The sequence below is a fragment of the Ovis aries genome, chromosome 7 (genome assembly GCF_016772045.2).
Source record: "Ovis aries strain OAR_USU_Benz2616 breed Rambouillet chromosome 7, ARS-UI_Ramb_v3.0, whole genome shotgun sequence".
Lineage (NCBI taxonomy): Eukaryota > Metazoa > Chordata > Mammalia > Artiodactyla > Bovidae > Ovis > Ovis aries.
This window is the reverse complement of record NC_056060.1, coordinates 11,959,883-11,987,495: the sequence shown is the minus strand read 5'-3', so window position 1 is coordinate 11,987,495 and position 27,613 is coordinate 11,959,883. Positions and strand designations below refer to the sequence as shown.

The following is a 27,613-nucleotide window of genomic DNA, read 5'->3' as shown; positions in this document are numbered from 1 at the left end:
GCCACTCGCTCCCGAGGCCCCGACGGGCGGGCACGCTGCTCGCGGCCCTGAGGCGGGCCCCGCGTCTCTCCCCGCAGCGTCGCCATGGCCTCGGTGTTCGGGAAGCCCCGCGCGGGCGGCGGGCCGCAGAGCGCGCCCCTCGAGGTCAACTTGGCCATCCTGGGGCGCCGCGGGGCGGGCAAGTCCGGTGAGTGGGGTGCGGGCGGAAGGGAAGGGGCTCGGCGGGGACGGGGGACACGGGGAGCGGTGGGCAGAAGCGGGAGCTCGGGGTGTGCAGGCAGGCTCTCCCACTGTCTTCAGGGGCTTTCTGCGCCCAGGTGAGCTGGCTGAGACACCGCGATTTTCTTCTGTGCCTCAGTTTCTCTGTTGCTTGGCTCTCCCTCTTGCTTTGTTTTCACCACCTCCGTGTCTCAGCTGTCTTGGGTTCCTAGCCTGCCTGTCCCTCTGTGTCTCCCCACTGACTGTGCCCTCCTTGTCTGTGATCCCAGCTGTCCCCTTTCGTGTCTCTGGTCCCTTGCTGGTCTCCTCCGCGCCTTGTACCACCACCCTCCGTCCCCTCTTCCGGGCCAGCAGATAGCCCTGGTGACTGGCCCCAGAGGGATCTGTGAGGCACTGATTCCCAGCCCGTGCCCCATTAGCTTCCTCGCAGCCTTGCTGCTTCTTGATTTCGGCCAGGGGTGAAGGGGCCCCAAACCCCTGAAGGGAGGTGATGAAAGGCACTGACTTTGGGGGTTTCCCAGGGGGAGAGTGCCACTCCCCACTCTCCACCTCAGTTCCCTGCAATTCTGGAACAAAGTGTGAATTCTTTTCAAATGTATTTGTTTCAAGCCAGACCCTTCTCCTGACTTTCTGGAAACACATTGGACTGTAATCTCAGGTGCCTTGGACTGAGCCTTGATGAACAAAGCTCTTGGATTTCTACTCAGGCCATTTCTAGCAACACTGAACAGCCTTCATCACTTCTGGTAGCTATCACCCAGCTGGAGCTCAGGTGGTGGGGGTGTCACTGTAGGCAAAGATCCAGAAAAAGGGTTCACAGCCCTCTTTGCCACTCTCAGTCCCAGGCAGCTGAAGGTGGGAGGGCGGAGGGGGCTCCTCCACTGGCTGTCTTCCAGTTACAGCCATTAGTAAATGGCCATCATGGACTCCGCTATGAGTTTCCTTCTTTGAGAGTCACCAGGGGCCTCCTTTCCACTTTTGAAGCCAGCCCCCTGACTCAGAGTGGGGATTCTGAATCACGCTGTCCTACGGAAAAGACTTCCCCTCGTCCCTTAGAAAATCAAACTGTTATCCGCAGCTCTGTCACTGGTACATTAGCCAGTGACTACATGAATGAAGGAATTTAAATGTTAAAATATGTGTTCCCTGGATAATTAGTTTGCAAACTGACCCTGTTAGGAATCCTGGGATAGAATTTTAAGGATTTTCTTTAAAATATTGTGCTTCTTTTGAAGAGTCCAATATAATAGTGAGCTGGCCCTTGGCTTTACGTGGCTAAAGTTCTGAACAAAATCAGTCTTGTGAATGCATTCCACCTGGAGACAACTTCCCTGGGTTTTATGTTCTGAGAGACTTGCCTGATGAGTGTGGAGGCCTTAGAGGCGAGACTTGAGGACTAAGGACTAGAGTGTGTTTACTTGGGACTCAGAGGGTTCATATCCCTCCCAGAGATTACCCATTGATCAGCTCAACTTCTACTCTCTCTTTGGCTTATAGCCAAGACTGGGATAAGTGCCCCCATACTTCAGAATCTCTGTGCCTCATCTCTGAAGGGGATCTCTCTCTTCAGTTTCAGTTTCACTAGGCAGACCCTATGGTAACAGTTGATGGGTCCAGACGCCTTAAGTAGGGCCTTCATAAACATAAACACCCCTTAGACTTGCCTCTCATTTCTTTGCTTGCTGCCTCCCCCACCCCCAAAAAATGCAACTGGGAAGGACATGTTCCCCATATTTCTGGTTTCATCTGAGCCTTTCAAACCAGCTCCCCAGCCACATTCCCCCAGAGAGCAGAGGGGTTACAGCACCTAGAAAAGTCTTCTCTAAAATGAGAGGAGCAGCCTCCAGTGTCCAGCAGCCAGACACAATGGGGATACTAAGCCAACTTCTTTCTACTTCTTGCAGCCCTGACCGTGAAGTTTCTGACCAGGAGGTTTATCAGCGAATATGACCCCAACTTGGGTAAGGACCCATCCACTCCTCCCTGTTCCTCTGGCTGTGTCCCATTGGACTCTCCCCTGCACACCCACATACACTGTGGTAGGTCCAGGCCTGACCGGAACCACGCATCTGGGGGCCAAGGGGAGGAGCCATCAGCATAACCCAGGCCATGGGCAAAATATTTTACGTTCCAGAAATGTACCCTTCCACAGCACACCCCAGATAGCTTGGGGCTTAGCCCAATTAAGAGAACTGAGAGACGTTGATTTGCCCTAAAATATTAGGTAGGATGAGACTTGAAAAAAAAAAAATCAAACATTGCAGAACATCCACATCCATTAAGTGTGATTCTTTCAGACCGTCATTCAGTATACTTTTCCAGAAAAGCTGGACAAGACATTTGGAAAATTCCCTAGTGATACTAGGTTCTAAACCAGTTTTTTAACCGCACAAGAAAATTAGTCTTGTTTGGTGGCTCTCTCATGGTATACTGGGAAAAGGGATGCCCTGGTGTCCCTTTTGAATCCTGAGTTTGAATCCTGGCTCTGTCACTTACTGGCTGTGCACCTTTGAAACAGTCACCTAACCTCTCTGAACTTTTGTTTCCTTATCTGTAAAATGGGCATAAAAATAGCTATCTCAGAGAATTACTGTGAGGATTAAAGAAATAATATACGTAAGAGATCTAGCCTAGGCCTTGACCCACAGGAGACACTAAATGCATGTTTTCTTCTCCTTCCTTCTTCCTTCTCAGATGGCTTCCCATCTTTGGTGGCTGAGATTCCCCCAAGTTAATCAAATCAGTGTTTCTGAAAATTAATTTTAGCAGCAGAATGCTTTCCTCAGATAACTGCTTAATTGAACCCCAATATCTAAATAAATACAGAATTTTATTAGTATAAACATAATTTAAGCTCACATTTATAGCATTTCTTTATGGTCAACTTTCCACTGAGAAAAATGGGGTGTCTGGATGCTCTCTGCTTTTTGGAAATGGGGACTGCAGTCTTAGATTATTTTCCCCATTCATGAGAATTGAATAAGCTTTTGTGGAACTCCCGAAGGCCCTCTGAGGAAATCCAAGGCTCTGGGAGGACCCTCGGGGTCCCACCCATTGAAACCTCCACAGTGAAGCACCTCTCACAGCAGGCCTCTGATGGAATGCCCCTGTGACACCAGAAGGAAAGAGCTCTTTAGCCCCTAGGTGTCCATCAGCCCCTCAGTCCAGGCTGGGATATTGACTCCCAGTGTCAGACCAGGAAGGGGACGTCATGGCTATTTGGTCCATCGGCTTTTAGAATTTGTTCCTTAATCAGCAGAATCTCTTCTTCCAAGGAGGTCTTACACCAAACCCCAGGGTGTCAAACAGAGAAAGCAAAAGGGGTCCCTGGCTAAGTCAGGAGTGCAGGGCAGGCAACTTGCTGACAGTCCCTAAGGGGATTTATTCCTCTGAGTTTGGGGTGACCACCTGCGCTTTGACACACCCCTCCGCTGCAGTGGAGAAGTAGACCAAGAACTTTCTGGGCCAAGGTCATCAGTAAGTCTGAGGGGAGCCCATTGATTAGCGGAGGTCAGTGACCTCTGGAGTGTGACACAGGACGCAATTGTGGGTGGCAGGGGGTGGTGTTGGGAGAGGCCAGACTTGAAGTTGGTCACTGAGGGGAGAGGGAGGGAGAAAAGTCACATAGCAGGGATGTCTGGGAAGGAAAAATGGAGATGCCCAAGGACAGTGCCTCAGAAGACAGATTCTGCCTGCCTCAATATAAGTATGGGACATACTTATAACTATTAGCTGTTTATCTGAAATTCAAATTTAACTGGTCATCTTGTATTTATTTGACAACCCACCTCCAGTCTCTCTCCTTCCTGTCCCCCAATTCATACACTTCAGGCAGGGTCCCACCAGGGGCGCCTAGTACAGTGGTGGTTTGAGCCTCCTGATTGAGCAGTTTTGGAGTTCTGAGCGGGTGGAGGAATATGAAGTCAGATGGCTGAGGGCGGGGCAGCTGTGCAGTGGTTAGTCACCTCAGCCTTTGGTCTCTCACCCTGCCCTCAGAGCTTCTGAGCCTGTCCACTGTCTAAACATTCCAGCCACTATCCCATGGCTGGTTCCAGCAACAGCGGGGACTCTCTGACCAGATCCTCTTCTGTGCAGAAAGGTCTGAGCATCTAAGGGAGAGTTAGCCATGTGGAGATAAAAAACCTTCTAAGAGCTTGAGCCCAAAGAGGCTTCTTCGGGGTGGAGACCTGTGTGGTTCATTCCTGTTTCCAGCTTGGAGTGCAGTGGAGGCACAGCATAGATGATATTAAACGTGGGATTTGAAATTGGGTTTTAGGATTGCCCTTTAAAGACCTCCTATTAGTGTGTATGTTAGTCGCTCAGTCGTGTCTGACTCTTTGTGACCCCATGGACTGTAGCCTGCCAGGCTCCTCTGTCTGTAGGATTCTTCAGGCAAGAATACTGGAGTGGGTTGTCATTCCCATCTCCAGGGGATCTTCCTGACCCAGGGATCAAACTAGGTCTCCCGCTTTGCAGGCAGATTCTTTACCATTTGAGCCACCAGAGAAGTCCAGACCTCCTATTATTATCCCCATTGTATAGGTAAAGAAACTGAGGCAGAGAGGGCTCAGTGTTTTGCCTAAGATCATGGAGAACTTCAGGAGTAAAGGAAGATAAGACACCACTCCAGCTGTCCTCCGTTAAGGGTATCCTTATGCTATTGAGGACTTCCCAGGTGGCTAGGTAGGTAAAGATATATGGGTTTGATTCCTGGATTGGGAAGATCCCCTGGAGGAGGACATGGCAACCCACTCTAGTATCCTTGCCTAGAGAATCCCCATGGGTAAAGGAACCTGGCGGGCTAGTCCATGGGGTCAAAAAGAGTCAGACACGACTGAGCATGCATGAGTGGTATGCTGTCGAGGGCCTGAAGTCAGAAGTCTGTGGGATCTCTGAGCCTCAGTTTCCCCATCTGGAAGATAGCACTAATAGACTGTGTTCTGTGTGTGAGTTGTGCCTTGTTATGGGACTAATAATAATAAGTTATGTCTTGTAATGATAATTAATAGTACTAATAAGTTGTGCCTTGTAATAGGACTAATAGACTGTATTCTGTGTGTGAGTTGTGCCTTATTATGGGTTGGGAGCTACTGGAACCAAGAGATTCAGTGCCTGTGTGCCTGTGCTGAGCTCTCCAGGAAGGGAGCAGGGTCTCCAGAACACCCTCTTCTCACAGAGGGACTGGGGGAATCTTAGCTGGTTTGCCTAGGGCAGAATGACAGCTTCTTACCTCTCTTCCCCCCGCAGCCTGCTCCAACAAGGATACAGGTAACATTTCAGAAGTATTATCCTATACATACTCACAAGAGCGCCTTTGGTGGTGCTTTAAAAATTATCACTGTAAATGAGAGGAAAACAGTTGGGGGAAAGAAACTTCTCCCAGCATCAGAGTCCTCAGAAGCTCATTTAGAACTGGGAGTTGTGCTCTGTGCTCAGTCACTTCCATCGTGTCGGACTCTGACCCCGTGGACTGTAGCTCCCAGGCTCCTCTATCCGTGGGATTCTCCAGGCAAGAACACTGCAGGGGGGTGCCATTTCCTTCTCCAGGGGAATCATCCGTGTCGCTTATGTGTCTCATTTCTCCTGCAGTGGCAGGCAGGTTCTTTACCACTAGTGCCACCTGGGGAACCCTAGGAGTTATGAAGGCCCGATTTATTAAAGGACTCCAGAATGTCCTGAGGGCAGGGAATTTGTGACAGGAAGGCAGGACATGACTGCATTTTGGAAAGGAGCCCCTACCCCACCCCCAGCCCCTGGAGTCACCTCACTTGCAAGGGAGCGAGGGAGCTGGGTAAGATGATCTCATGACCTCTGAGCCTTCTTCACTCGCCCGTGTATGTTTCTCAGTTGCGGCCCAGTCAGAGCTGGAGGACTGGCGGGTCCACTGAACAGAGGGCCTGAGAGGGTCTCACCGTGGAGCCCTTGAGTTCACGTTCTTTCTGGTAGGGTGCTGTGTGCCTGTGACCGAGTTCCCTCGTCTGGGTCTCACCTCCTTGTCACCTCTCTTCAGCAGAGCTAACAGGAATCTCAAAAGGCTATCGTGTTGCACGGGGCTACAGTAGACCAAGCCTGGGCTAATATTTCCCCCCAGGCTGGGCACAGCAACGGTGCCTCCTTGGGCCCAGGACTTGGGAAGCACCTAAAAGGCACGCATCAGACAACTCTGGCAGGAAAATAAAGACAAATCTGAACGAGACGTAGGCATCCACTCTTCTTGCACCAAATATAGTTAAACATTTGGGGCATATTTTCCATTAGATTTTTTTTTCTTGTCTTTGAATAAGAGCGGCTATTTATCCAAGTCCCCGCAGCAGGCTGGGGATGGGAGCTGTCTGCGATTTCTGCTGGCTGCTAGTGGGCCTGGCGTGTGTCCAGGCCTGGCTTGTCTGCCAGTGACCCTCGGAGAGAAGTGTTTGTGAATTCCGCCAGAGTTGGGGGGGACTATTCTCACAGTGGATTCTGCCAGCAAGGCAGAGAGGACCCCAGTTCTGCACAGAGCATTCTTCTTTGGGGTCATCTGGGGGCCCAGGGCCCCCCAGGGAAAGGTGAGGGCCAAGTGCACCCCACATGTGGGCCAGTGGCACAGGGGAAATTTGGGGATGGGGAAAGAAATTGCCTGTGACAGTGAGGTCCTCTTTGCAGGCCCTGCCACTTGACTCTTTCTCAGGTTTGAGGTCATGAGAACTTTGGAAAAAAAAAAAAATATATATATATATATAAACCAATTTGAAATCCGAATAAGATCAGTCATTCGGCTCATAGTATGGCACCAAAGTCAGTTTCCTAGTTTTGATCCTTGTACTATGGTTATGTAAGGGGCTAACAGTGTGGGGGAGAGAAGTGCGGGATAGGGCACACAGGAACTCTGTGTACTGTTTTGCAACTTCTACATGAGTCTAAAATTATTTCAAAATAAAAAGTTAAAAAAAAAATCACCTAGGAATGTGAACCTGCCCTGGAAACTTGGGAGCATCAAGTCCCCAGCATCCTTTCCCAGGCATTGTGGAGGGCCAGGTATGTGCCTAGGGGCCCATCCAGTCCTGCCACAGCCCTTTGAGATGGTGCAGGGACAAGCCTTTAGCACAGTGCCTGACACAGAGTTGAAACTTGAAAACTGCTAGCCAGTGTTATCATATTATCCCTGGTGCTGCTGCTGCTGCCAAGTCACTTTAGTTGTGTCCGACTCTTGGAGACCCCATGGACTGCAGCCCACCAGGCTCCTCTGTCCATGGGATTCTCCAGGCGAGAGTACTGGAGTGGGGTACCATTGCCTTCTCCATCACGCTATCCCTATTCACTTTCAAAATTTTTTTTTGGCTGAGCCAGGTGTTAGATGTGGCATGTGGGATCTAGTTTCCTGACCAAGGGTCAAACCCAGGCCCCCTAGCCACTGGACCACCAGCGAAGTCCCACATTATCCTTATTTTAAAATTAGAAAACAGAGCCTCAAAATGTTGAAAAGACTCGGCCAAGCCACACAGCTTAAAAGTAGCTGACACTGGGTTTGATTTCCATATCTCCAACCTAAAACTTTCAACTCTACTAGATTCCTCTGCATTTATTTTGACATAGATTATGTGTGAAACTTCCTTGGAACTTCTAAACAAGATCTGACTCCCCAGCCTCAGTCACGTTGTGTGTTTCTCCTTTCATGTCCCTTCCCCTGCTGACTGCGAGAGGATTGTCCTGACCGTCCTTGAGGGGCTTCCTGTGGGCAAGGTGCTGTGCTAGGAGAAGAGGGTGGAGAAGCTTGGGGATCAGGAGGAAGGGGCTAGCAGTGTAATTCCCGAGGCCTCTGCTGCTCACTGGGCCCAGGAGCCGCACACCTCCTTCTGCAGGCATGGTGGGTGGACCCAACACATAGTCCCGTCCTCTGTGGCATGTCCTGTGAGTGACCTCTGATGCTCTGAGCCCTGATAGGTGCAGCAACATCTGCTTGGTGGGAGGTTCTGCTCGTGTCCTCTATGTGAGTGAGAGCCAAGATCCTCTCCTGTGGTCCCAGCTCAGCCAGCCCCAGAGCAGCCCCCCAGGGGTGCACAGGGTCTAGCAGAAAGGCGAGCTGGGAGTCAGACCTAGCTCACCCTGGAGTGGCCAGCCTGCCTCTGACTGGGCTGACCGTCTGTTACAGAGGACACCTACAGCTCTGAGGAGACCGTGGACCACCAGCCTGTCCACCTGAGGGTCATGGACACTGCAGACCTGGTAACATTACCCCTCTCCCCACCCCCACCCCCCCCCCACCCCCGTTACCCCCGAGGAGCTGAGAATCCGTGCAGCCTCTGGAGGAGTCCTGTTTCCAGAGTGGGGGCCTCGGATGGGAATCTGTAAACCTTTTCAGCTCCAATCTGCTGTGTCCCCGAGGTGCTGACCTCTCTGGGTCTGAATCCATTGATTTGCCAAATGAGAAGGGATAGGACGGGGCCTGGGGAGGACTGATGATTGCTGGTGCCAGCCCTGAGATCCTGTGCTCTGGGGCTTGGTGCCTGTGTCCACAGGTGCACACCTATGTTTACAGATGCTCCTCTGACCCCAACTCCCACTCCCTGCCCAGTACATACATCTTCCTATGCTCTCACCACCCCCTACCAAGGCCCGATGCCAGTTCTTCTCAGAAGCTAAAGGGGCACCGTGAACCTGACCCCAAACCAGCAGTGCCCAGGCACAGCCAGGTCTCAGTGGGGGCCATGCCAGAGTCTTGGCTCCGTGCCCCAGAGAAGGTCTCCCAGTCTGTGGTTGGGTGGTGGGAGTGAGGCTCAGAGACAATGTCTCCTTTCACATCAAGCCAAATCCACACTCAAGTGCCCCTTTGAAAAGGGCCCTGCTGGGGAACAATGTACAAAGACCCGGGGAGCAGGGAGGCGGGGAGAGGCAGCTCAGGTGAAGTCCTTTACCCCCGCCTGTTCTGCCCCTGACTGAGGCTGCCTGCTTTGTCCTAGGACACCCCCAGGAACTGTGAGCGCTACCTGAACTGGGCCCACGCCTTCCTGGTGGTGTACAGCGTTGACAGCCGCCAGAGCTTCGAGGGCAGCAGCAGCTACCTGGAGCTGCTCGCTTTGCACGCAAAGGAGACGCAACGCAGCTTCCCGGCTCTGCTGTTGGGCAACAAGCTGGACATGGCCCAGTACAGGTGAGCACACACTTCATCCCACAGCCCAGAGCTCGCTTTCTTCATCCAGGCGATATCATCTTTGGGGATTATTTGGCTGCTAAGAAGAGTGATCTCCTCTGATGTAGGTGGAAGGGAGGGGACATGTCGTAAGGGTACAGGGTGGGCAGGTCTTCCAGGCAGTGCCAGGCGGGAAGGGAAAGGCATCCAGGCTGCACAGGGGCTGGACCCTGAAGGTCGGAAGAGAGGCCACTCCTTCCATCTTCCCGGGGCTCTGAGGTCTCTTGGCTTCACCCTTTCTTGCCTGAGACTATATGACCTTCTGTTTCCACTCCCTGCGGCTGGCTGGTCATCCAGGGCCCAATTCCAGTTCTGGAGAGAGAGGCTCTGATAGGCAGCCTGCGTCAGGCCAGTCTGCTCTGGTTCAGCCAGCTCTCGCCTCCCCCAAGTGAGGTCCCCAGGCTCACTCCCACCATTGGCTGTGCCAAGGGCAGGAGTCTCTTAGAAAGGGCTGGACTTCAATCAAAGGCCACAGACTGGCCTGGGGGCAGATGACCACTGAGTACTGCAGTCATATTTTGTTTGGCCGGCACAGTGTTTTAAAAGACCTGGAACTGGAATGCTTTAGGGTGGGGTGTGCTCCCTCCAGCTGACCGCAGGCCACACCGTCCCCATGGCTTACTCCTCCCCACACATTCAAGTTGCCTGCCTGGCCCCTGAGGTGTTTGAGACTATGATGCCTTCACCTGATGAGTGACCCCACTGGCCTTCTCTAGCTCGGATGTCCATCCCTTGTGGCCAGTCTACTTGGGAGGTAGGGCAGCCTTCCTCCCACCCCTCCCTCCTCACAGCCAGTCACCCCTGCTTCCCAGATGCCAAAGGCCCATTGACTGGTGTTATAAAGGAGGGGATGCTTGATATAGATCAGGGCTGATGGGCAGTGGGGAAAAGAGGTGTGGTCTCATGAAGGAGGTTCACAGGAGGAGCCTTCAAAGGCGGGCATGCCCTCACACCCAGACAAATTCTGTCTCAGGGAATGAGGGAAGTTGTGTGAACTTAAAGCCAAAAGGTAGTCTTTGTGGAGTCAAAGAGTCCCCAGAACCTAGAGGAGGAATCAGAAGACTGGATTGAGAATAATCAGTTTTAAATATGAAGGAAAAAACTAGGCCACTATTTTGGTCCTAATATTTGCCCAAGGGATTGTCTGAAAGTGGTTTGGGAGCAAAGAGCAAAGCAGCCTCAGTTCCCTAAGAAGGAGTCATGATGATTTATCCCCATTTCCTTCTTTGGTTCAGTCCTGATGTTGGTAGGTCAGGATTTGACAGGCACAGTCAATCTAACTTTTGCTGAGCAGTGGCCAATGTCTCCCATGACTGTCTTGCAGCTGAAGGGTAAAATGTGGGTTAGGGCAGTGGTTCCCAAACCACTGATACCATTTTTGCTAGGCTATGCCAAAATAAGCAAAAAGGGTGATAATGTTACATGCTGGGTCAGCCATTCACACACGTGCATGCGCACATGGGGTTGTTGTTTCTGAAAGCTCATTATTCAAGGCCCACAATGACAAAGTTTCAGATTCAAGTTCATCACAAAGGCATGTAATACCAAATATTCTTTCAAAAGCTCCTCAGGAAACTGAACTGACAGGACACCAGCCTTGGGTGGGGAATGGATTCTGTGCTGTGCCCTGACCCTTTTTGTCCTAGACACTCTCCCTGTCTGATGGGCTAACCTGCTCCTAGCCCTTGCTTCTGCTAGATTATCCTTGGCTCAGAAATCTTTTCCCTCCATACTTGCCCTGAGTTCTCCTCTAACCTCACAGTCTGTGCCATTGTCCTCAGGGATGATCGGTGAGGCTGCTCAGCAGTGGGATTCAGCCACTGAAACCTTGATCTCCAGCCCTCAGGGGCTGCCCCCTGCTGCATCTCTTCTGGACATCTGGTCTACCAAAGGACCAGTATTTTTCTCTCACCTGATGTCCATGCTTTCAGGACCTTCCTGAAAGTTACAAATACTTGATCCCACCATCATGAGAGGTGGTTACAAATACTTGATTCCACCATTATGAGTTGTTCAGTCATCCAGTTGTGTCTGACTCTTTGAGACCCCATTAACTGCAGCATGCCAGGCCTCCCTGTCCCTCACCATCTCCTGGAGTTTGCCCAAGTTCATGTTCATTGCATTGGTGATGCCGTCCAGCCATCTCATCCTCTGAAACCTTCTTCTCCTTCCCTCATTCTTTCCCAGCATCAGGGACTTTTCCAATGAGTTGTCTGTTCACAGCAGATGATCAAAATACTGGAGCTTCAGCATCAGTCTTTCCAGTGAATATTCAGGGTTGATCTCCCTGAAGATTAACTGGTTTGATCTCCTTGCTGTCCACGGGACTTTCAGGAGTCTTCTCCAGCCCCGCAGTTCGAAGGCATCAATTCTTTGGTGTTCTTCTTCCTTTACAGTCCAGCTCTCACAACTGTATGTGACTACTGGGAAAACCATAGCCTTGATAAGGGACCTGTACGGACCTTTGTTGGCAGAGTAATGTCTCTGCTTTTCAACATACTGTCTTTAGGTTTGTCATCGCTTTCCTGCCAAGAAGCAGTCATCTTCTGATTTCATGGCTGCAGTCACCATCCACAGTGATTTTGGAGCCTGAGAAGAGGAAATCTGTCCCTACTTTCCCCTTTTCCCCTTCTATTTGCCTTGCAGTAATGGGGGCGGATGCCATGATCTTAGTGTTTTTAATATTAAGCTGGCTCTTTCACTGTCCTCCTTCACCCTCATCAAGAGGCTCTTATTTCCTCTTTGCTGTCTGCTGTTAGAGTGGTATCATCTGTATATCTGAGGTTGTTGATGTTTCCCTCTCCTATCTTGATTCTTTGGGCAGAAAACTCCCTTGATGTTTCCAGTTTTCCTGTAGAGATCTCTAGTCTTTCCCCTTTTGTGTTTTCTTCAATTGTTAAACCCTGTTCATTGAAGAAGGCCTTCTTGTCTCTTCTAGCTATTCTTTGAAATTCTGAGTTTAATTGAATGTACCTCTCTCCCTTGCTTTTTGCTTCTCTTCATTCTTCTGCCATTCCTAAAGCCTCCTTAGATAATCACTTTGCCTTCTTGCTTTGGGACGGTTTTGTTCACTGCCTCCTGTACAATACTACGGACCTTTGTCCATAGTTTTTCAGGCACAGTGTTATCTAGATCTAGTCCCTTGAATCTATTCATTACCGCTGCTGTGAATTCATATAGGATTTGATTTAAGTCATATCTGACTGGCCTAGTGTTTTTTCCAGTTTTCTTTAGTTTAAGCCTGAAGTTTGCTATAAGAAGCTGGTGATCTGAGCCACAGTTAGCTCCAGGTCTTGTTTTTGGCTGACTGTATACAGCTTCTCCATCTTCGGCTACAAAGAATGTAATTGATTTGATTTTGGTATTGACCATTTGGTGATGTCCATGTGTAAAGTCATCTTTACACATCTTGTGTTGTTGAAAAAGTATTTGCTATGACTGATGCATTCTCTTGGCAGAATTCAGTTAGCCTTTGCCCTGCTTCATTTTGTTCTCCAAGGCCAAACTTGCCTGTTACTCCAGGTATATCTTGACTACCTAGTTTTGCATTCCAATCCCTGATGATGAATAGAACATATATTTTAGGTGTTAGTTAGTTTAGGAGACCTTCTAGGTCTTCATAGAAATGATCAACTTCAGCTTCTTCGGCATTGGTGGTAGGGGCATGGACTTGGATTATTGTGATGTTGAATGGCTTGCCTTGAAATGAACTGAGATCATTCTGTCATTTTTGAGGTTGCACCCAAGTTCTGTATTTCAGACTCTTTTGTTGATTACGAGGTCTACTCCATTTCTTTTATGGGATTCTTGCCAACAGTAGTAGATACAATGGTTATCTGAATTCGCCCATTCCCATCCATTTTAGTTTGCTGATTCCTAGGATGTAAATGTTTATTCTTACCATCTCCTGCTTGACCACATCCAATTTTCCATGATTCATGGACCTAACTAACATTCCAGGTTCCTATACAATACTGTTCTTTGCAGCATCGGATTTTACTTTCATCACCAGACACATCCACAACTGAGTGTCATATCTGCTTTGTCCCAGTCGCTTCATTCATTCTGGGGATATTGGTAATTCTTTTTCACTCTTCCCCAGTAGTATATTGGGCACTTTAAGGCCTGAGGGACTTATCTTGTGGTATCATGATTTTTTGACCTTTTATACAGTTCATGAGAGGTGGTTACAAATACATAATCCCACCATCATGGGAGGTGGTGCAGGATAAAGTCAGAATAGGTGCTGCTCCCTCTCTTGTGTTGTCATCGCCCTGAAAGCTCTGCCAACCACAGGCGTCCTGAGTCACGACCATAGCCCACCAGGCCTCTGTAGACACTGTGGTCTCACATGCTTCTGACCAATCCACCACCTCTCTCCAGAGCTTAATCCACACCCTAGGGCTGAGGGCGGCTCATTTCCTGACCAAGGAAAAGAGCTGAGGAGACGTGGGGCTGAGAGCAGCCATCTTCCTCTGGCCACAGGCAAGGTCTAGCCAGGGACTTTGGGCCAGCTTCTCCTTTCCCCTCAGTCTTGTTTTGACATTCTGGCTTAGGTGACATCAGCTGCCATTTACTGAGCAGGGACTGTGCTAGGCCCTTGACACAAATCGTCTTTCTTAATCTTAACAACCCTGAGAGGCAGCTGTCATTCTCCCATTTTACTGATGAGTAAAACTGAGCCTCAGAGAGATGAAGATGGCTCCAGGTCATGGAGCTGGTAAGTGAGGAGCCAGGAGTAGGGCTGGGCCTGCCTGACTCGGATGCTCCTGACCCTGACTCCCCCTGCTTCCTCGCCAGGCAGGTCACCCAGGCAGAGGGCGCCGCCTTGGCGGGCAGGTTCGGGTGCCTGTTTTTCGAGGTCTCTGCCTGCCTGGACTTTGAGCATGTGCAGCACGTCTTCCATGAGGCAGTACGGGAGGCGCGGCGGGAGCTGGAGAAGAACTCCCTGGCCAGGCCTCTCTACATCTCGGAGGAGCGAGCTGTGCATCACCAGGCCCCACTCACGGCCCGCCACGGGCTGGCCAGCTGCACCTTCAACACACTTTCTACCGCCAGCCTGAAGGAGATGCCTGCTGTGGCACAGGCCAAACTGGTCACTGTGAAGTCATCCCGGGCTCAGAGCAAGCGCAAGGCACCCACCCTGACGCTATTGAAGGGCTTCAAGATCTTCTGAGGGCCCCTGCTCAGGATCCCAGGCTCGGCACTGGTCCGTCTGCCTGACAGGGGCTGGCTTCTCACCACCGGCTTTCCTTCTGATGGAATAGTAGCCCTCACCATCCAGCGGACAGCTGAACCCTCCTCCAGTGCCAGACAGTGTCCCTGACACCCAGATCACTGTAGGAGCCGTAGGGACAGACAGGAATGCTGTTCCTGTTCCCTCCAGGTCTTAGTTTCCATGGTAACCACTGCATCCCTCACCCTTAAGGAAACACCACTGTGACAATGTGGAGAGGTCAGCCGGAAATGGAAGAAAATGGCAACATGCTTCATGGTGCCATCACCCCCTTTCCTGCTCCAGCTATAGCCTGGCCTGATGTGGCCCCAGGGGACGGCCCTGGGTGGACAGCTTCATGAGGCCTTCCTGAGGCTTGAGAGCAGCCCACCCTGAAGTCCCAGCACCTCCTGGTGGATGGGCAGGGCAGGGCAGGGCAGGGGCAGGTTTGGGAGGGCTGGAGCCTGACCCTCCCTTTGTCTTCTGACCTCTCAGAACCACCAGGCCACAAACCCCACAGTTTATTCAAGTAAAATCTAGTTGAGAAATCCTACTCAGCCTGTGAGAAGCAGAGGTGTTTAGGGAAGGGGTATTTCCAGTGCTTTGCCTCTCAGTGAAGGTGGAGGGAAAGTGCTGCAGGCTGGCCAGTGCAGGGAGCCTCCGGGGTATTTCACCAGGAGGCAGGGCCCCTGTATTTTCCAACCTTAAGTCAAGGACTCTGTCCACAGACCCTCAGGACCAGCCTCCTCAAGGTGACTGATCAAAACTGCAGAACAAAGTCGTCCTCTCCAATGACAATAACCCAGGACCCCAGGGAGCCCACCCTGGGTGTACCAGGCATCCAGTAAGGAGAAACTGTTCTGCGTGTTCTGTCTCTAGTCTGGGATGGCAGGACCTAGGATCTTTGGCAACGGGCCTGTGTGTTCAAAGTCCCCTTTTGTAAGATAGCACCTACAGCATTTGGGGTTCATAAATTTTTCATAAATTATTTGGGGTTGCCACCCCAGCTTGTACTGCAACACTGTGGCTCACACACGGGATCACGACACTCCTTTGGGATCCCATGGTTAGTAAGAGAAAGGCCTCAGAGGCAGGGGGTTTCATAGTTTTCTAGCTCTGTTTACCGCAGGGCCCCTGGCCCAGAGGAAGTCTTTCATGGACCCTTGGCAGATCAGCAGGTAAAGGAGAGGGCTGCAGTGGAGGGAACGGAGTGTATACATGCCAAGTCACTTTAGTCGTGCCCGACTCTGTGGGACTGTATGGACTGTAGCCCACCAGGCTCCTCTGTCCAGGGCTTCCTTGGTGGATCAGATGGAGGGAAGGGACGGGAAATGAATTCTGAGCCCAGAACCCTGCCCCTTCCTTGCTCAGCCCTTCCAGGAACTTGGATTGAAAACAGGATCTCCAGCCCAGGCTTCAGCCACATTCTACAGATGGAGAAGCCGAGGTCAGAGGGAGGCTGGGAACTCCTCAAGACCACGCGAGGAGTCTGACCAGGCTTCCTGACCCACAGGCTGGCTCTGGATTTCGCACTTTCACTCCAAGCCTCTTATGTGTGGCCCACTGCCATTTGAACAAACTATGCAACTCCAACTGCCCACATCCAGAAGCATTTTAATAAAAAGATTTTGTTCGTTTTTTTCAAAACAGGGTTTTAGTTTGCAGTTCACTCACTCTGTCTGCTAACACTCCGGGGGCACTGCCCTGCACCCTGACTAGTTTTCAGATTCTTGTGGGTCTGGAAGATGGACCAGCGGCACATCCCTGTATTTTGCCTCCATTTCTCCCTGGGCCAAAGTTGGCTTTTCAGAGAGCAGAGTCTCTGTTAGGATGGTCAGGTTGTTCTCATCTTTGTTTCCGCCCTCAGCCAAGTTCAGGACTTCTGGAGTTTGTTTTTCCGGTGGCAGCTTCTTTTGATTTCTGGGAGGAGAGAAAACACTATTGAATGTGGGTTCCCTGTGTGGGGGTACCAAGAGGTTGGAGCAGTGGTTGGGGCTCCCAAGTGGGTTAGCAAGTTTGAAGGGGTAAATCCAGTACACAGTTCTGGAAACAGTCTGGGGAGAAAGCTGAGATGATTTGATAGGTTTTTGGCAGAGAAACATCTTAGACTTCTCCATGCATCTTCTTACCAAACCCGCAGCGCCATCTGTGAACTCAGCTACTGTTGCTCCTCTTGCAAGTGACATAAAATGGCTCAGAGGGGCCTAAGGAGCATGTGCCGGGGTCATGCATTTCTCTCCTGACTCCCAGCCCTGTGTTCTTTTCACCAAGCTACACTTTTATCCTGCTTAGTGTAGTCCTTATTACCCCATCCCCACCCTCACTCCACTCCATCCCAAGACAGACTGTAGCAGGAAATTCCTACCTAATCCTTCTGCCTCTAGGTGCTTATGTCTCCAAACCGGCCTGCACACAGCAGCCATGATTCCAGAGTCCTCAGCTCAGGTACCTTCACTGGCTCCCCACTGCCCACTTCTGGAACCTGGCATTCAAGGTCCAGCCTTCCTACCAGTAACTTACCCAAGCATCTTCCCTCCGAGGTGGTTCTACTCCAAGTCCCCACCCCTAGATCTCCTAGTGGAGAGACCCCGCCAGGGTTTGAGCTGACTGCCCAGACAATCTGTTTGGGTCACAGGGGAACATCTGACTGTCCGCTGCTCCTGAGGACAGCTGCCTTGTCTCTGAGGTGACTTTGCTGAGGCGGATGCTTCCTGACAATCTGAGAGAGGAAAAGTCACCTTCTCAGAGGCACTACCCCTCTGGGTCCTTCTTGCAGACTGATCTCGCTAAAACATAAAACTTTCATGTCCCTGTACAAAGCTCTTCTCTGGCTCCCCAGTGCCCATGAGCTAGAACCTGAAAAACTCCTTAGGGAGCCCCCAGGGCGTGTACACTCTGGGCCCTGCTGCCTCTTGACCTCCCTTTCCTCCCGCCCCCACAGTCCACACTACAGCCCCCTGGACCCTCCTGCTCCTCCTTTGAGCTTGGGGCATGCTGTCCCTTAGTCAGCCCAGCCTCCGTCTCTTTTTTGCCCTCAAGGCCCTAGATCCCACCTCTATATATCCCTCAGTCATCACCTGTCATTCTCAACTACAGTTGTCTCCCCTCCAAACTGTCAGCTCCATAAGACCGGGGCTGAATCTCTCTTGTCCAGCCCTGTGGTCCCCATTCTCGGCACAGAACCTGGTACAGAGCAGTGCTTGGCTTATTCTGTGGAATAAATGATGACTGAGCCGTAGCAGTTCATCACGACTAGTTACTGATGTGAACGAAATAACTGAGTTATTTCTTTCTGGCTTTATAGCAGAACTATGAGGAGGATTCATAGATGACATAAAATATAGCATAGGAAGAAGAGCTTGGAGGTTAGGCCAACCCTTCCATGGATCCTCAGTGAGCTTATTCTGTACAGTGGGAATAAGTAACTTGTGCCAGCCCCACCTTACAGGGCTGGTTTGATCAAGTGAGAGAATGTGAAGATGCCTTCAAAGTTGCAAACCATGATACAGATCTGAGGAGGGATTCTCAGTATTACTGTTTAAAAGTTACTGCCAGTTACTAAGATATAGTAATTATTGAATGAATGAATGGGAATGAGTGAACCAAGTATTTGTTGAATATCTTCCAGAATCTGACACTGCCAGTTGCTCGGGGAAGCAAAGTTGAGTCAAACGTAGTTCCTGCCCTCAAGGAGCTTTCAAAAGTTAGTCCTGGACTCATCCAGAGAGTTTAACAAAATGCCAGGGCCCAGGTCCCCTCCCCCGCAGACCCTCTGCATCAGAATATCTAAGGTGAGGCACAGATTTCTGTGTTTAACATTCTTCCGCAGGTGATTTGTTCATCCAGGGTTAAGGAGTAATGTTGTTATAAAAATGGCAGAATTACCCAGGAGCCCCAAGTGCTCTCAGGTCTCTATCCATGCCCTGCATTTGACCTTGGAGTAGCACAAGGTTGTGCCATGTAACCACATCCCTAATTCTGCAAAAGCCCCCACTGAGCACTCCCCACAATCCTAGGAGGGAAAAATCCATCACGGTTGCCATTTATAGAAGGAGAAGCCAGCCTGGAGGTACTGAGTGTCTTGCCCAGCTAGTGAGTGGCAGAACTGGAATCTGAACCCAGCCTGTATGACTCCAGAGCCAGGGATCCTGATTTCTGAGACACACCAGCCCCCGCTCTGCTTGCTGGTCAGGGAATGGTCATTGGGGACAGCTGCTAGTTTTTCTGCAGCTTTGGGTTCTCAAACAAACAAAACCCTACAGGCTGCATTTTACTGATCCAAAGGGTGGACAGCCAAGGTCTCTAGATGACCCCTCTTTAGATTTCTCCACCCTCCAGAGACCACCCCTAGACCAGCTCCTCACCTGTTTGCCTGGATGTTCCTTCCCAAGAGGATGAAGCTTATTATGACCACCAAGGCCGCCAGGACGAACATGGAAATATTCCAAGGAGTTGCTGGGGAGGGACACACAGGATGGAGCCTTAAGGACAGGCTGGGTGCACCTCAGGCCCCTAACAGACCAACTCACAGCATCAGCTTCCCCCTGCTGTGGGCCACATATTGTAGAGAGAGACTAACCAAGCTGAAGATGAGCCAGGGAACTCCTGGTCCAAAGCAGGGGACAGGGGGAGAAGAGATCTCTGCTCCAAAGAAGTTCTCATCTACCTGGGGGAGATAGCACTGCAGTGGGATAATAATGGTGGGGAAAGGAGGAAGAGTGAAGGCAAACTTCACCATCTTCAGAGTTTTGCTTGGGGCTGGCCAAGTGCAGTCCAAGGGAAAGAGGAAGGGAGGGAGGAAGTGAGGAGAGGGAGGAAGGGAGGGAGGAAAGAAGTGAGGGAGGGAGGGAAGAAAGGGTGGCAGTTAAATTAGATTTGACAAGCTGCCTGCAGATAATACATAAAGTAGCTCATCTGAGTTTGGATAATCAGGATCTGTCCATAGCATACCCAGATGAGGCAGCATCTAGCTTCAGAGCTTTTGCGTCTCCTGTTGCCTCTACCAGGAATGCCTTTCCCCACATAATCTGCATGGTTAATTCTGTCGCCTCCTGCAAGCCTTTATTCAGATATCAGCTTCTGAGCAAGGCCTTCCTTGACCACATTACATTCCCTGGCTGCACACTTCCTATTCCTTTCTTGGCTTAAATTCTCTCCTTATTACTCATTTCACCAGCATGCTATGCATTTTAGTCACTTGTTGGTTTTCCTTTTTCACTAGAAGGAATGCTCTATGAGGGCAGAGATTTTTGTGTGTTTCCGCTTCTGTAACCCCCATGCTGAGAACAGTCCCTGGTGCAGAGAAGCAGCTTAATAAATATTTGTAATGACAGGATGGGTGAGTACATGAGTGACCAGCTCTGAGGAAAGGAGAGCGCAGTTTAGCCAGGCCCCTCTGGGTAGTGAGACCCTCAGCCTCAGTTCTTGCCCTGGAGGAAACGTGCAGCCTGCCATGGAGGAGGGGACCATGACGGCGGCTTCAGCCAGGAGAGTGCACCCCCACCACCCATCCCCGCCGCTTACCATCCTCTACTCGGAAAAGCCAAAGCACTTCTTCCAGCAGCTCCAGAGGCACCTCGGTGATGGGTGGGGCTCCGGTTAGCCCCTCGCTGTAGCTCATGCCCTTGCTCCTGGTTGGGATATGTTTCTGACAGGGAAATTCTCAGACCCCTTCGCTCCCAGCTGCTCTCCTGGTCTACTAAGGTTATGACACTTGACAAAGGCCTGAAGACTCCTGGAAACGAAGAATGGAGCATGAATGGATATCCCACCCCAACTTAGTCTCCTCTCCCTGCCCAAACCCTGGGCCCAAACCCTGCCCTTCCCTGGGCCCAAAGTTACAGGGCTGAAATAGCCGGAACTCCCGGAGCAGGTGGGGCCTGAAGCAGCAGAGACCATAGAAATGGGAGCCACTCAAATCTTTATTAAAACTCATTACACGTGGGGAGGAGCACTGATGCGGGTTGTGGGGAGGACTGAGCCACTGATGGGCTGTGGGACTGACCCTTGCAGGGTCTCTCCAGTTCTTGCCTGCCCAGCATCCCCTCCAGCTTCTGCAGTCCACCCCTCTCCTTCACCAAGTTTCCTTAGCAGCGGATTTTCCTGTACTGGCCAATCACAGGTGCCCGTCTTCCCCACGTGATGAAGGCTGGGCCTATCACCGTCTCTCTCCTGGATATCAACATACCCAGGACCCAGAGTGGAGAATGGTGAAGTGCCAGACAAAGGTAGCTGCTGGTTAAATTGGACCATTACAGTTTAATATAGTCCTGGAGGTCCTAACAAGTGCTATAAGGAAAGAAAAGGAAGTGTAAGACTTGATAAGAAAGAGTTAAAACATAATTTTCAGATGACAAGATCATCTATTAATACCTAGAAAAATAATAGAACTAATAGACGCATTCACTGAAGTTGCTGTATACAAGCTAGAAATAGTATTTCTCCCATTATTAGTGAAACTGGAAAATTAAATAAAAATAAGATCATTCACAGTAGCAGCATCCCACAGTAGCACAGTAGCATATGAAGAATTTTTTTGGGCGGGGTGGGCTGTGCTGCAGGGCATGTAGGATCTTAGTTACTCGAACAGAGATCGAACCTGTGCCTGCTGTAGTGGAAGCATGGAGTTCTTAACTCCTGGACCACCAGGGAAGTCTCTTGAAGAACACTTTTTAACTCTAGAACAAGATAATAATAATAAATGATCTGAATAAATAGAGTGAGATTTATGTTTTCAGACAGGATAAACTTACTAAGATATCTGCTGCTGCTGCTGCTGCTGCTGCTGCTGCTAAGTTGCTTCAGTCGTGTCCTACTCTGTGCGACCCCATAGACAGCAGCCCACCAGGCTCCCCCGTCCCTGGGATTCTCCAGGCAAGAACACTGGAGTGGGTTGCCATTTCCTTCTCCAATGCATGACAGTGAAAAGTGAAAGTGAAAGTGTTCAACTCTCAGCGGCCCCATGGACTGCAGCCTACCAGGCTCTGTCCATGGGACTTTCCAGGCAAGAGTACTGGAGTGGGGTGCCATTGCCTTCTCTGTACTAAGATATCAGTTATCCCCAAATAAATCTATAAATTCAATGCAATCTCAGTCAAAATTCTAACTGGATTTTTTTGAGGACCTTGATACACTTACCCTAGTATTTATATAGACAAAGTAAACAGGAGTTTAGAGTCAAACAGGACTGAGCACATAAACATCGGAAAAAAGACTAAGAGGGGAGACTGGCCCCATCAGATGTTGAGATGTATTATAATAAAAAATGTGGTTCTGACATAAACCCAAGTCATTAAACCAAGGCATGGGAACAGAGATTTCATAGACACCTATATTCCTGTAGAAACTTGGTATTTCTAAGGTAAGGATAGCTCTGCTGACCAGTAGGGAAAGAAGGACTTGTTTAGTAGACGGTGTCAGGAAAACTGGCTCACTCTATGGAGAAAAGGAAGACCAGTCGCACATCTAGGGCTTTCCCAGGTGGCTCGAATCCACCTGCCCGTGCAGGAGATGCAGGTTCAGTTCCTGCGTTGGGAAGATCCTCTGGGGGTGTAAATGGCAACCCATGCTAGTATTCTTGCCTGGGAAATCCATGGACAGAGGAGCCTGGCGGGCTACAGTCCAGGGGTCACTACAGTCCATGAGCCGGACACACTAGCACACATCATGCACAGATGCACATCTAACGAACAGCACAGACACACGCAGACTCCAATATTAGAGGCCTCGATGCAAGAGGGAAAAGTGCAAAGTTAATAGAAGTAGGGCAGCACTTCTTAAAACCGCACACGCTTAAGTCATTGAATAACAACGGAAAACTGCTGAATTTGATCATATCAAAATAAGATGATCTGTTCAATGAAGAATTCGATCAATACAGTAGTAAACACATTTCTTACTGGGATAGGATACTTGTGATGCTTAAAACCCAGAAGAAACTGATATCTAAAATGTACAAAGAATTCTAACAAATTAACGGGAAAAAGACTAGAATCCTAATAGATACTATAAACAGGCAGTTTACAAGATAAGAAGCTCAAAAGGCTAGCAAGCATATGAAAATACGCTTAAACTCTTTGGAAATCAGAAGAATGACAATTAAAATGAAACACCACTTGACATCTATTAGACTGGCATAGTTTGCAAGGTGGATAATGTCAGGCGTTGGTGTGGTTCTGGGGCTGTAGCCCTATGCACCGCCAGGGGGTGTAGACTGGGGCAGCCATCTAGAGAGCAAATTAGTCACAGTAAGTGTACACATGACCCAGCAGTTCTACTCCTGAGCGTCTTCATATCCTGAAAGTATCCCCAAGGATCATAAGGGAGCATGCAACACCATTTATGAAAATTCAAAACACATGCATACAGAACAACAATACACATTTTACAAAGACACATTTAAAAAAAGACACATTCAACACATTAGATAATTATCTCTGGTTCGGCGGTGGGCATGGGAGGGAGAAGGGAGGAAAAGGGGACAGAAGTGGAGATCAAAGTAAAGGGTTTTGAACAAACCAATCATGAAAACATGTCATAGGGCTAAGAGGACAACAAGGCAAAGAGAGGCCAGAGGCCGTCTCAAAATCCCCCCACTCTTGATGTCCAACCCAAAATAGCCTTTGCAGGCTCAGCCAGGAACATCCAAAAACAACCGGATGGCAAGCAGCCAAACAAAAAACCAAGGTACTAATAAAAAGACTGACGTCAGAATTTTCTCCAACTCTAAGTGCTCTGAGAAAACTGAACAAACATCTACAGATTTTGAAGGAAAATATTTTGATACAAATATAATACTGAGCCAAGTTTTTCATATGTGAGTCATCATTCATGTGCCAAGGGCTTGCTGGGTGGCTCGGTGGTAAAGAATCTACCTGCAATGCAGGAGATGCGGATCTGACCCCTGAGTTGGGAAGATCCCCCGGAGAAGGAAATGGCAACCCATTCCGGTATTCTTGCCTGGCAAATTCCAGGGACAGAGGAGCCTGGCGGGCTACAGTCCATGGGTCACAAGAGTCGGACACAACTTAGCAACAAAACCATCACTACACTACTAATGTGCCAAGACAGAGATGGAAGTCAGGGAAAAAGAAAGATTTTTTTTTTTTTTAAGAGTTTCATGGACTCAGATGCCCACTACCTACTTACTCGTTTGAAGGATATATATATACTGAATGATGGAAAGACAAATTTCAGGGGTGGCCAATCGATGTGACCTTGTGTTCCAGCTCCAACTTCTCCAGAGCACTTGTTAAGGGCTGTGATCTTCTGTCTAGCCTCAGATGCAGGAATGCCTGGACTAATTGGTAATATTGGCCGCAGACCCCTGCTGCATATGCAGAACACCCACCCCCTCCCCTGACATGCACCCCCAGAGAAAAGAACATGGAGGCCAAGATGCCAACGCCAACTCCCTCTAGGGAAGTGAGCTGGGGCCTAGACCCATGGGACATCCACTTTGAACACTTCTGTGCTGTGTACATTTCTCCTGAGTACCTACTACCTTTGTGAAAACGATACATGTAATTACAGTTTTAAATGTATATATTTTGTATGTATATTCTAAACACGTATTTTTTGTGTTTGTGTGTATTTTAAATGTATGCATATATTAGCCAAAGAAAATGAAAACACCGATTCAAAAGATACATTCCCTCTGATGTTCATAGTAGCATTATTTACAATAGCCAAGATATGGAAGCCACCTAAATGTCCATTGACAGAGAAATGGATAAAGATGTGGTGTACCCATACAATGGAGTCAGTCATAAAAAAGAATGAAATATTGCCATTTGCAACCCCATGGATGGACTTGGAGGTATTAGGCTAAGTGAGATAAGCCAGGCAAAGACAAATACTGTATGTATCACTTATACATGGAATCTAAAAAATAAACTGGTGAATATAACAGAAAAGAAACAGACTCACAGGTATCTAGAGAACAAACTAGTGGTTACTAGTGGGAAGAGGGAATGGGGAGGGACCAGAGAGGGGTAGGGGATTCAGAGATACAGACTACTACGTATAAAATAAATAAGCCACAAGGATATATTGTACAGCATAAGGAATACAGGCAATAGTTTATAATGACTATAAACAGAGTATAACATTTAAAAACTGTAAATCACTATGTTATACACCTGAAACATATAATATTGTAAATCAACTATACCTCAATAAAAAAAGTATCTATCAATTGTATTTATACCTTTCTGGACAAAAATTCCAATTTTGGATGTTTAATTAGTGGAACTAATCAACATGTCAATTCTTCCCAATGTGATCTATAGATACAGGCAACCCAAATCAAAATCCCAGCAAGTTATTTTATGGATATTGACAAAATGAATTTCAAGTTTATAACGAGAAGCAAAAGGCCCAGGATACTCAACACAGTATTGAAGGAGAAACAAAGTTAGAGGACTGATGCTCCCCAACTTTCAGAGTCACTTTAAAACTCCAGTAATCAAGACAGTGAGGTACTGGAACTAATCAAAAAGCGTACACATCTGCGTGTGGACTGATGCCCGCATTGGAATGTATATTTTAAACATGCATAATATTGTTATAATAAAAATATAGCAACAAATGGAACAAAATAATAAGGTGGATGCATGTTGGCCCTCTCTATGTTAATACTACAGAAACAAAGGATACATTCCCCTCAAAGCACTTATCCAGTTTTCTTCTACAGAGAGCATAGCAGTAATATCTCTGAATTTTAAAAAAATTATTAGCTAAACATTATGATTTACTTGCATTTCACTTTTCTGTTATTGTCTTTTTCCTGCTTCTGGTTCCCATCCAGGATATCATATTGCATTTAGTCATCATGTGCTCTTAGGCCCCTCCAGGAGATTCCTGCTTTATTTATATTTTTATCTTTTCTTTTTTATTTTTCTTTTGAGCTTTTAATTTTGTATTGGAGTATAGCTGATTAACAACATTGTGACGGTTTCAGGTGAACAGAGAAGGAACTCAGCCATACATCTACATGTATCCACTCTCCCCCAAACATCCAGGCTGCCACATAACATTGAGCAGAGTTCCCTGTGCCATACAGTAGGGCTTTGCTGGTTATGCATTTAAACATAGCAGTGTGTAGAGTCTATCCCAAACTCCCTGACGATCCCTCCCGCGGGCAGCCATAAGCTCTGTTCCCTCAGTCTGTGAGCCTGTTTCTGTTTTGTAAGTTCATTTGTATCATTTCTTTTCAGATTCCACAGATAAGGGATGTCACAGGATATTTCTCCTGTCTGACTTGCTTCACTCAGTATGAGACGCCTGCATTTTAATCAGAGCTTAACCACCTGCTCCTGGACATGATTCCTGCCAAAGACCTGGCACCCGCCACCCCATTCCCGCGGCAGGCTGAAGACACTCACCCTGGGTCCCGGGTTCCAAGGACTCGTCTGGTCTGCTGGCGGGAGCAGCACTGATTTCTCTCTTCCTCCTCCTTTCAGGGTACACTGGCTGGTCTTTGCACCTAAGCTTCCCGCACAGCTGTCACCTGGGGGGCAGTGCGGCAGAGCCTCTGGCAGCCGGGCCCATTTGGGAGCTCTGCATTTAGCACACGCCCAGGCCTGGAGCCTCCTTTGTCACTCCGGGGTGACTGACCTCTTGAATGAGTGGCCGCTGATGGCAAACAGGCCCCATCTGACTTTCACAGTCAGCAAGAACCAGGAGCCCGATACTTTCCTTCTTATCTCTTGGCCTCAAGTAACAGGAAAACATCCAAACCCTCCTGCCAGCCCAGAGGAACGGGCTGGGGAGGACCCTCTGTCTGGAGCGCCATCATTGCAGGGGGATGTGTGGTACGCCCACTCTGGGCCTCTATTTCCTGGTGTTATCAATATTTAACCACCGAGCAGGGAGCCAAGGCTGGCCTTTTACAGCCTCTGCTTTCTCACAGTGAGGGTCATGGCCTCATGTGATAGCCTCACAGGAAGCTATAAAATAAGACCTTTGGAGGGCTGGGGGTGGGGAGGCAAGACACGCGAGGCTGTGCAGGTGACCCAGAGAGGAGGAAGCAAGTCAGGTTGAACAGCGCTGAGTAGCAAGGGCTTGGTGGGGAGGCAGGAGCGAGGTGTCCCCCCCCCAAGCCAGACACATCCAATTCTGATCATCAGTGGGCTTTTCTACCTACCAGCTCCTTGCATCTCCAAAAACCTTTAGAGCTGGCTTAGCAAGGAGTAGGGTTCTCATTTCCCAAATGACAAAAGAGGTTGAAAGAAGTCACATGACAGGTGCAAGCTCCTCTACGAGTTAATACTGGCCAGCGGTGTGGACAACAGAGAAAAGGCGGGGCAATGGGGACCTAGGTCCTGAACGGAATTCCAGCTCCTCCTCATTCCGTCACTCATTCAGTCAATAAATATTACTCAAACGCCTACTGTGGACACAAGGTAAGCAAGACAGGCAAGGTCTCTAGTCTCCTGAAGCTCATAGTCTAGGGGACAGACAGCCCACACAAAAGTAAGTAAAACATAAATAATTTCAACTAGTGTCAATTTCTGTGAATAATTTCAACAGCAAAATGATACAGAAATAGATGGGGAGCTATGATAACTGTATTACGTTACTAAAAACTGAATGATGAAGAATTAATGATGCAAAGACTTGGGGCAGCAGGTGCAAAGGTGCTGAAGAAATAATGAGGTTCACAAGTCTGAGAAACACACAACAAAGGGCAATGCAGCTGAAGCACAGTGATGATGGGAGGTGGCACGGAGTAGCTACAGGGTAGACAGACGCAGATCATGCCGCAAAACAGGATAAGGAAGATGGATGTAGAGAGAAATCACTGGAGGTGACATCATTGGACTGACATTTATCCAGGATCAGTTGGCCTTCTGGGTGGACAGTGGTTTGTCAGGGAGCAAGAGAGGAGATGGGAGCCTGTTGCATTCATCCAGGCAAGAGACAGTGGTGGTTTGGACCAGGTTAATGCAGTGGAGATGGTGAGAAGTGCTCAGATTCAGGATGTATTTTGGAGAGAAAGGCAGCTCATAGAT

At 49.0% G+C, this 27,613-nt stretch overlaps 2 protein-coding genes across 6 annotated transcripts; one reads left to right on the top strand and one right to left on the bottom strand.

The window, feature by feature from the left end:
* The first annotated feature begins 3 nt into the window (after positions 1-3).
* On the top strand, positions 4-16,247 carry RASL12 (RAS like family 12). The gene is made up of 5 exons (XM_015096802.3): positions 4-187; positions 2,124-2,180; positions 8,348-8,421; positions 9,156-9,346; positions 14,186-16,247. Exons 1-5 carry the CDS (start codon positions 85-87, stop codon positions 14,559-14,561), a joined length of 801 nt encoding a protein of 266 aa, XP_014952288.2. The 5' UTR covers positions 4-84; the 3' UTR covers positions 14,562-16,247.
* On the bottom strand, positions 16,195-26,036 carry SLC51B (SLC51 subunit beta). Of its 5 annotated transcripts, XM_042252043.1 has the most exons (6): positions 25,985-26,036; positions 21,199-21,277; positions 20,788-20,888; positions 20,124-20,334; positions 18,965-19,055; positions 16,195-16,520 (listed from the first exon to the last, which is right to left on the bottom strand). In XM_042252043.1, the coding sequence occupies exons 4-6, from the start codon at positions 20,218-20,220 to the stop codon at positions 16,316-16,318; spliced, it is 393 nt and encodes a 130-aa protein (XP_042107977.1). In that variant the 5' UTR covers positions 20,221-20,334; positions 20,788-20,888; positions 21,199-21,277; positions 25,985-26,036; the 3' UTR covers positions 16,195-16,315. The 5 variants fall into 5 exon arrangements, with proteins under 5 accessions (XP_042107977.1, XP_042107975.1, XP_042107976.1 ...); XM_042252041.1 differs by lacking the exon at positions 20,788-20,888 and having other exon boundaries at positions 21,182-21,277; XM_042252042.1 differs by lacking the exon at positions 20,788-20,888.
* Positions 26,037-27,613: the final 1,577 nt, after the last annotated feature.

What these genes read in the sequence shown, in the direction of transcription:
- RASL12 (XM_015096802.3), top strand. Translation starts at nt 85, where the DNA reads ATGGCCTCGGTGTTCGGGAAGCCCCGCGCGGGCGGCGGGCCGCAGAGC. An exon ending in CCGCGGGGCGGGCAAGTCCG is followed by an intron (nt 188 to 2,123) that starts GTGAGTGGGGTG and finishes TACTTCTTGCAG; the next exon opens with CCCTGACCGTGAAGTTTCTG. An exon ending in CTGGACATGGCCCAGTACAG is followed by an intron (nt 9,347 to 14,185) that starts GTGAGCACACAC and finishes CTTCCTCGCCAG; the next exon opens with GCAGGTCACCCAGGCAGAGG.
- SLC51B (XM_042252041.1), bottom strand. Translation starts at nt 20,220, where the DNA reads ATGAGCTACAGCGAGGGGCTAACCGGAGCCCCACCCATCACCGAGGTG. An exon ending in GCTTTTCCGAGTAGAGGATG is followed by an intron (nt 19,056 to 20,123) that starts GTAAGCGGCGGG and finishes GTCCCTCCCCAG; the next exon opens with CAACTCCTTGGAATATTTCC. An exon ending in AGGAACATCCAGGCAAACAG is followed by an intron (nt 16,521 to 18,964) that starts GTGAGGAGCTGG and finishes CTCTCCTCCCAG; the next exon opens with AAATCAAAAGAAGCTGCCAC.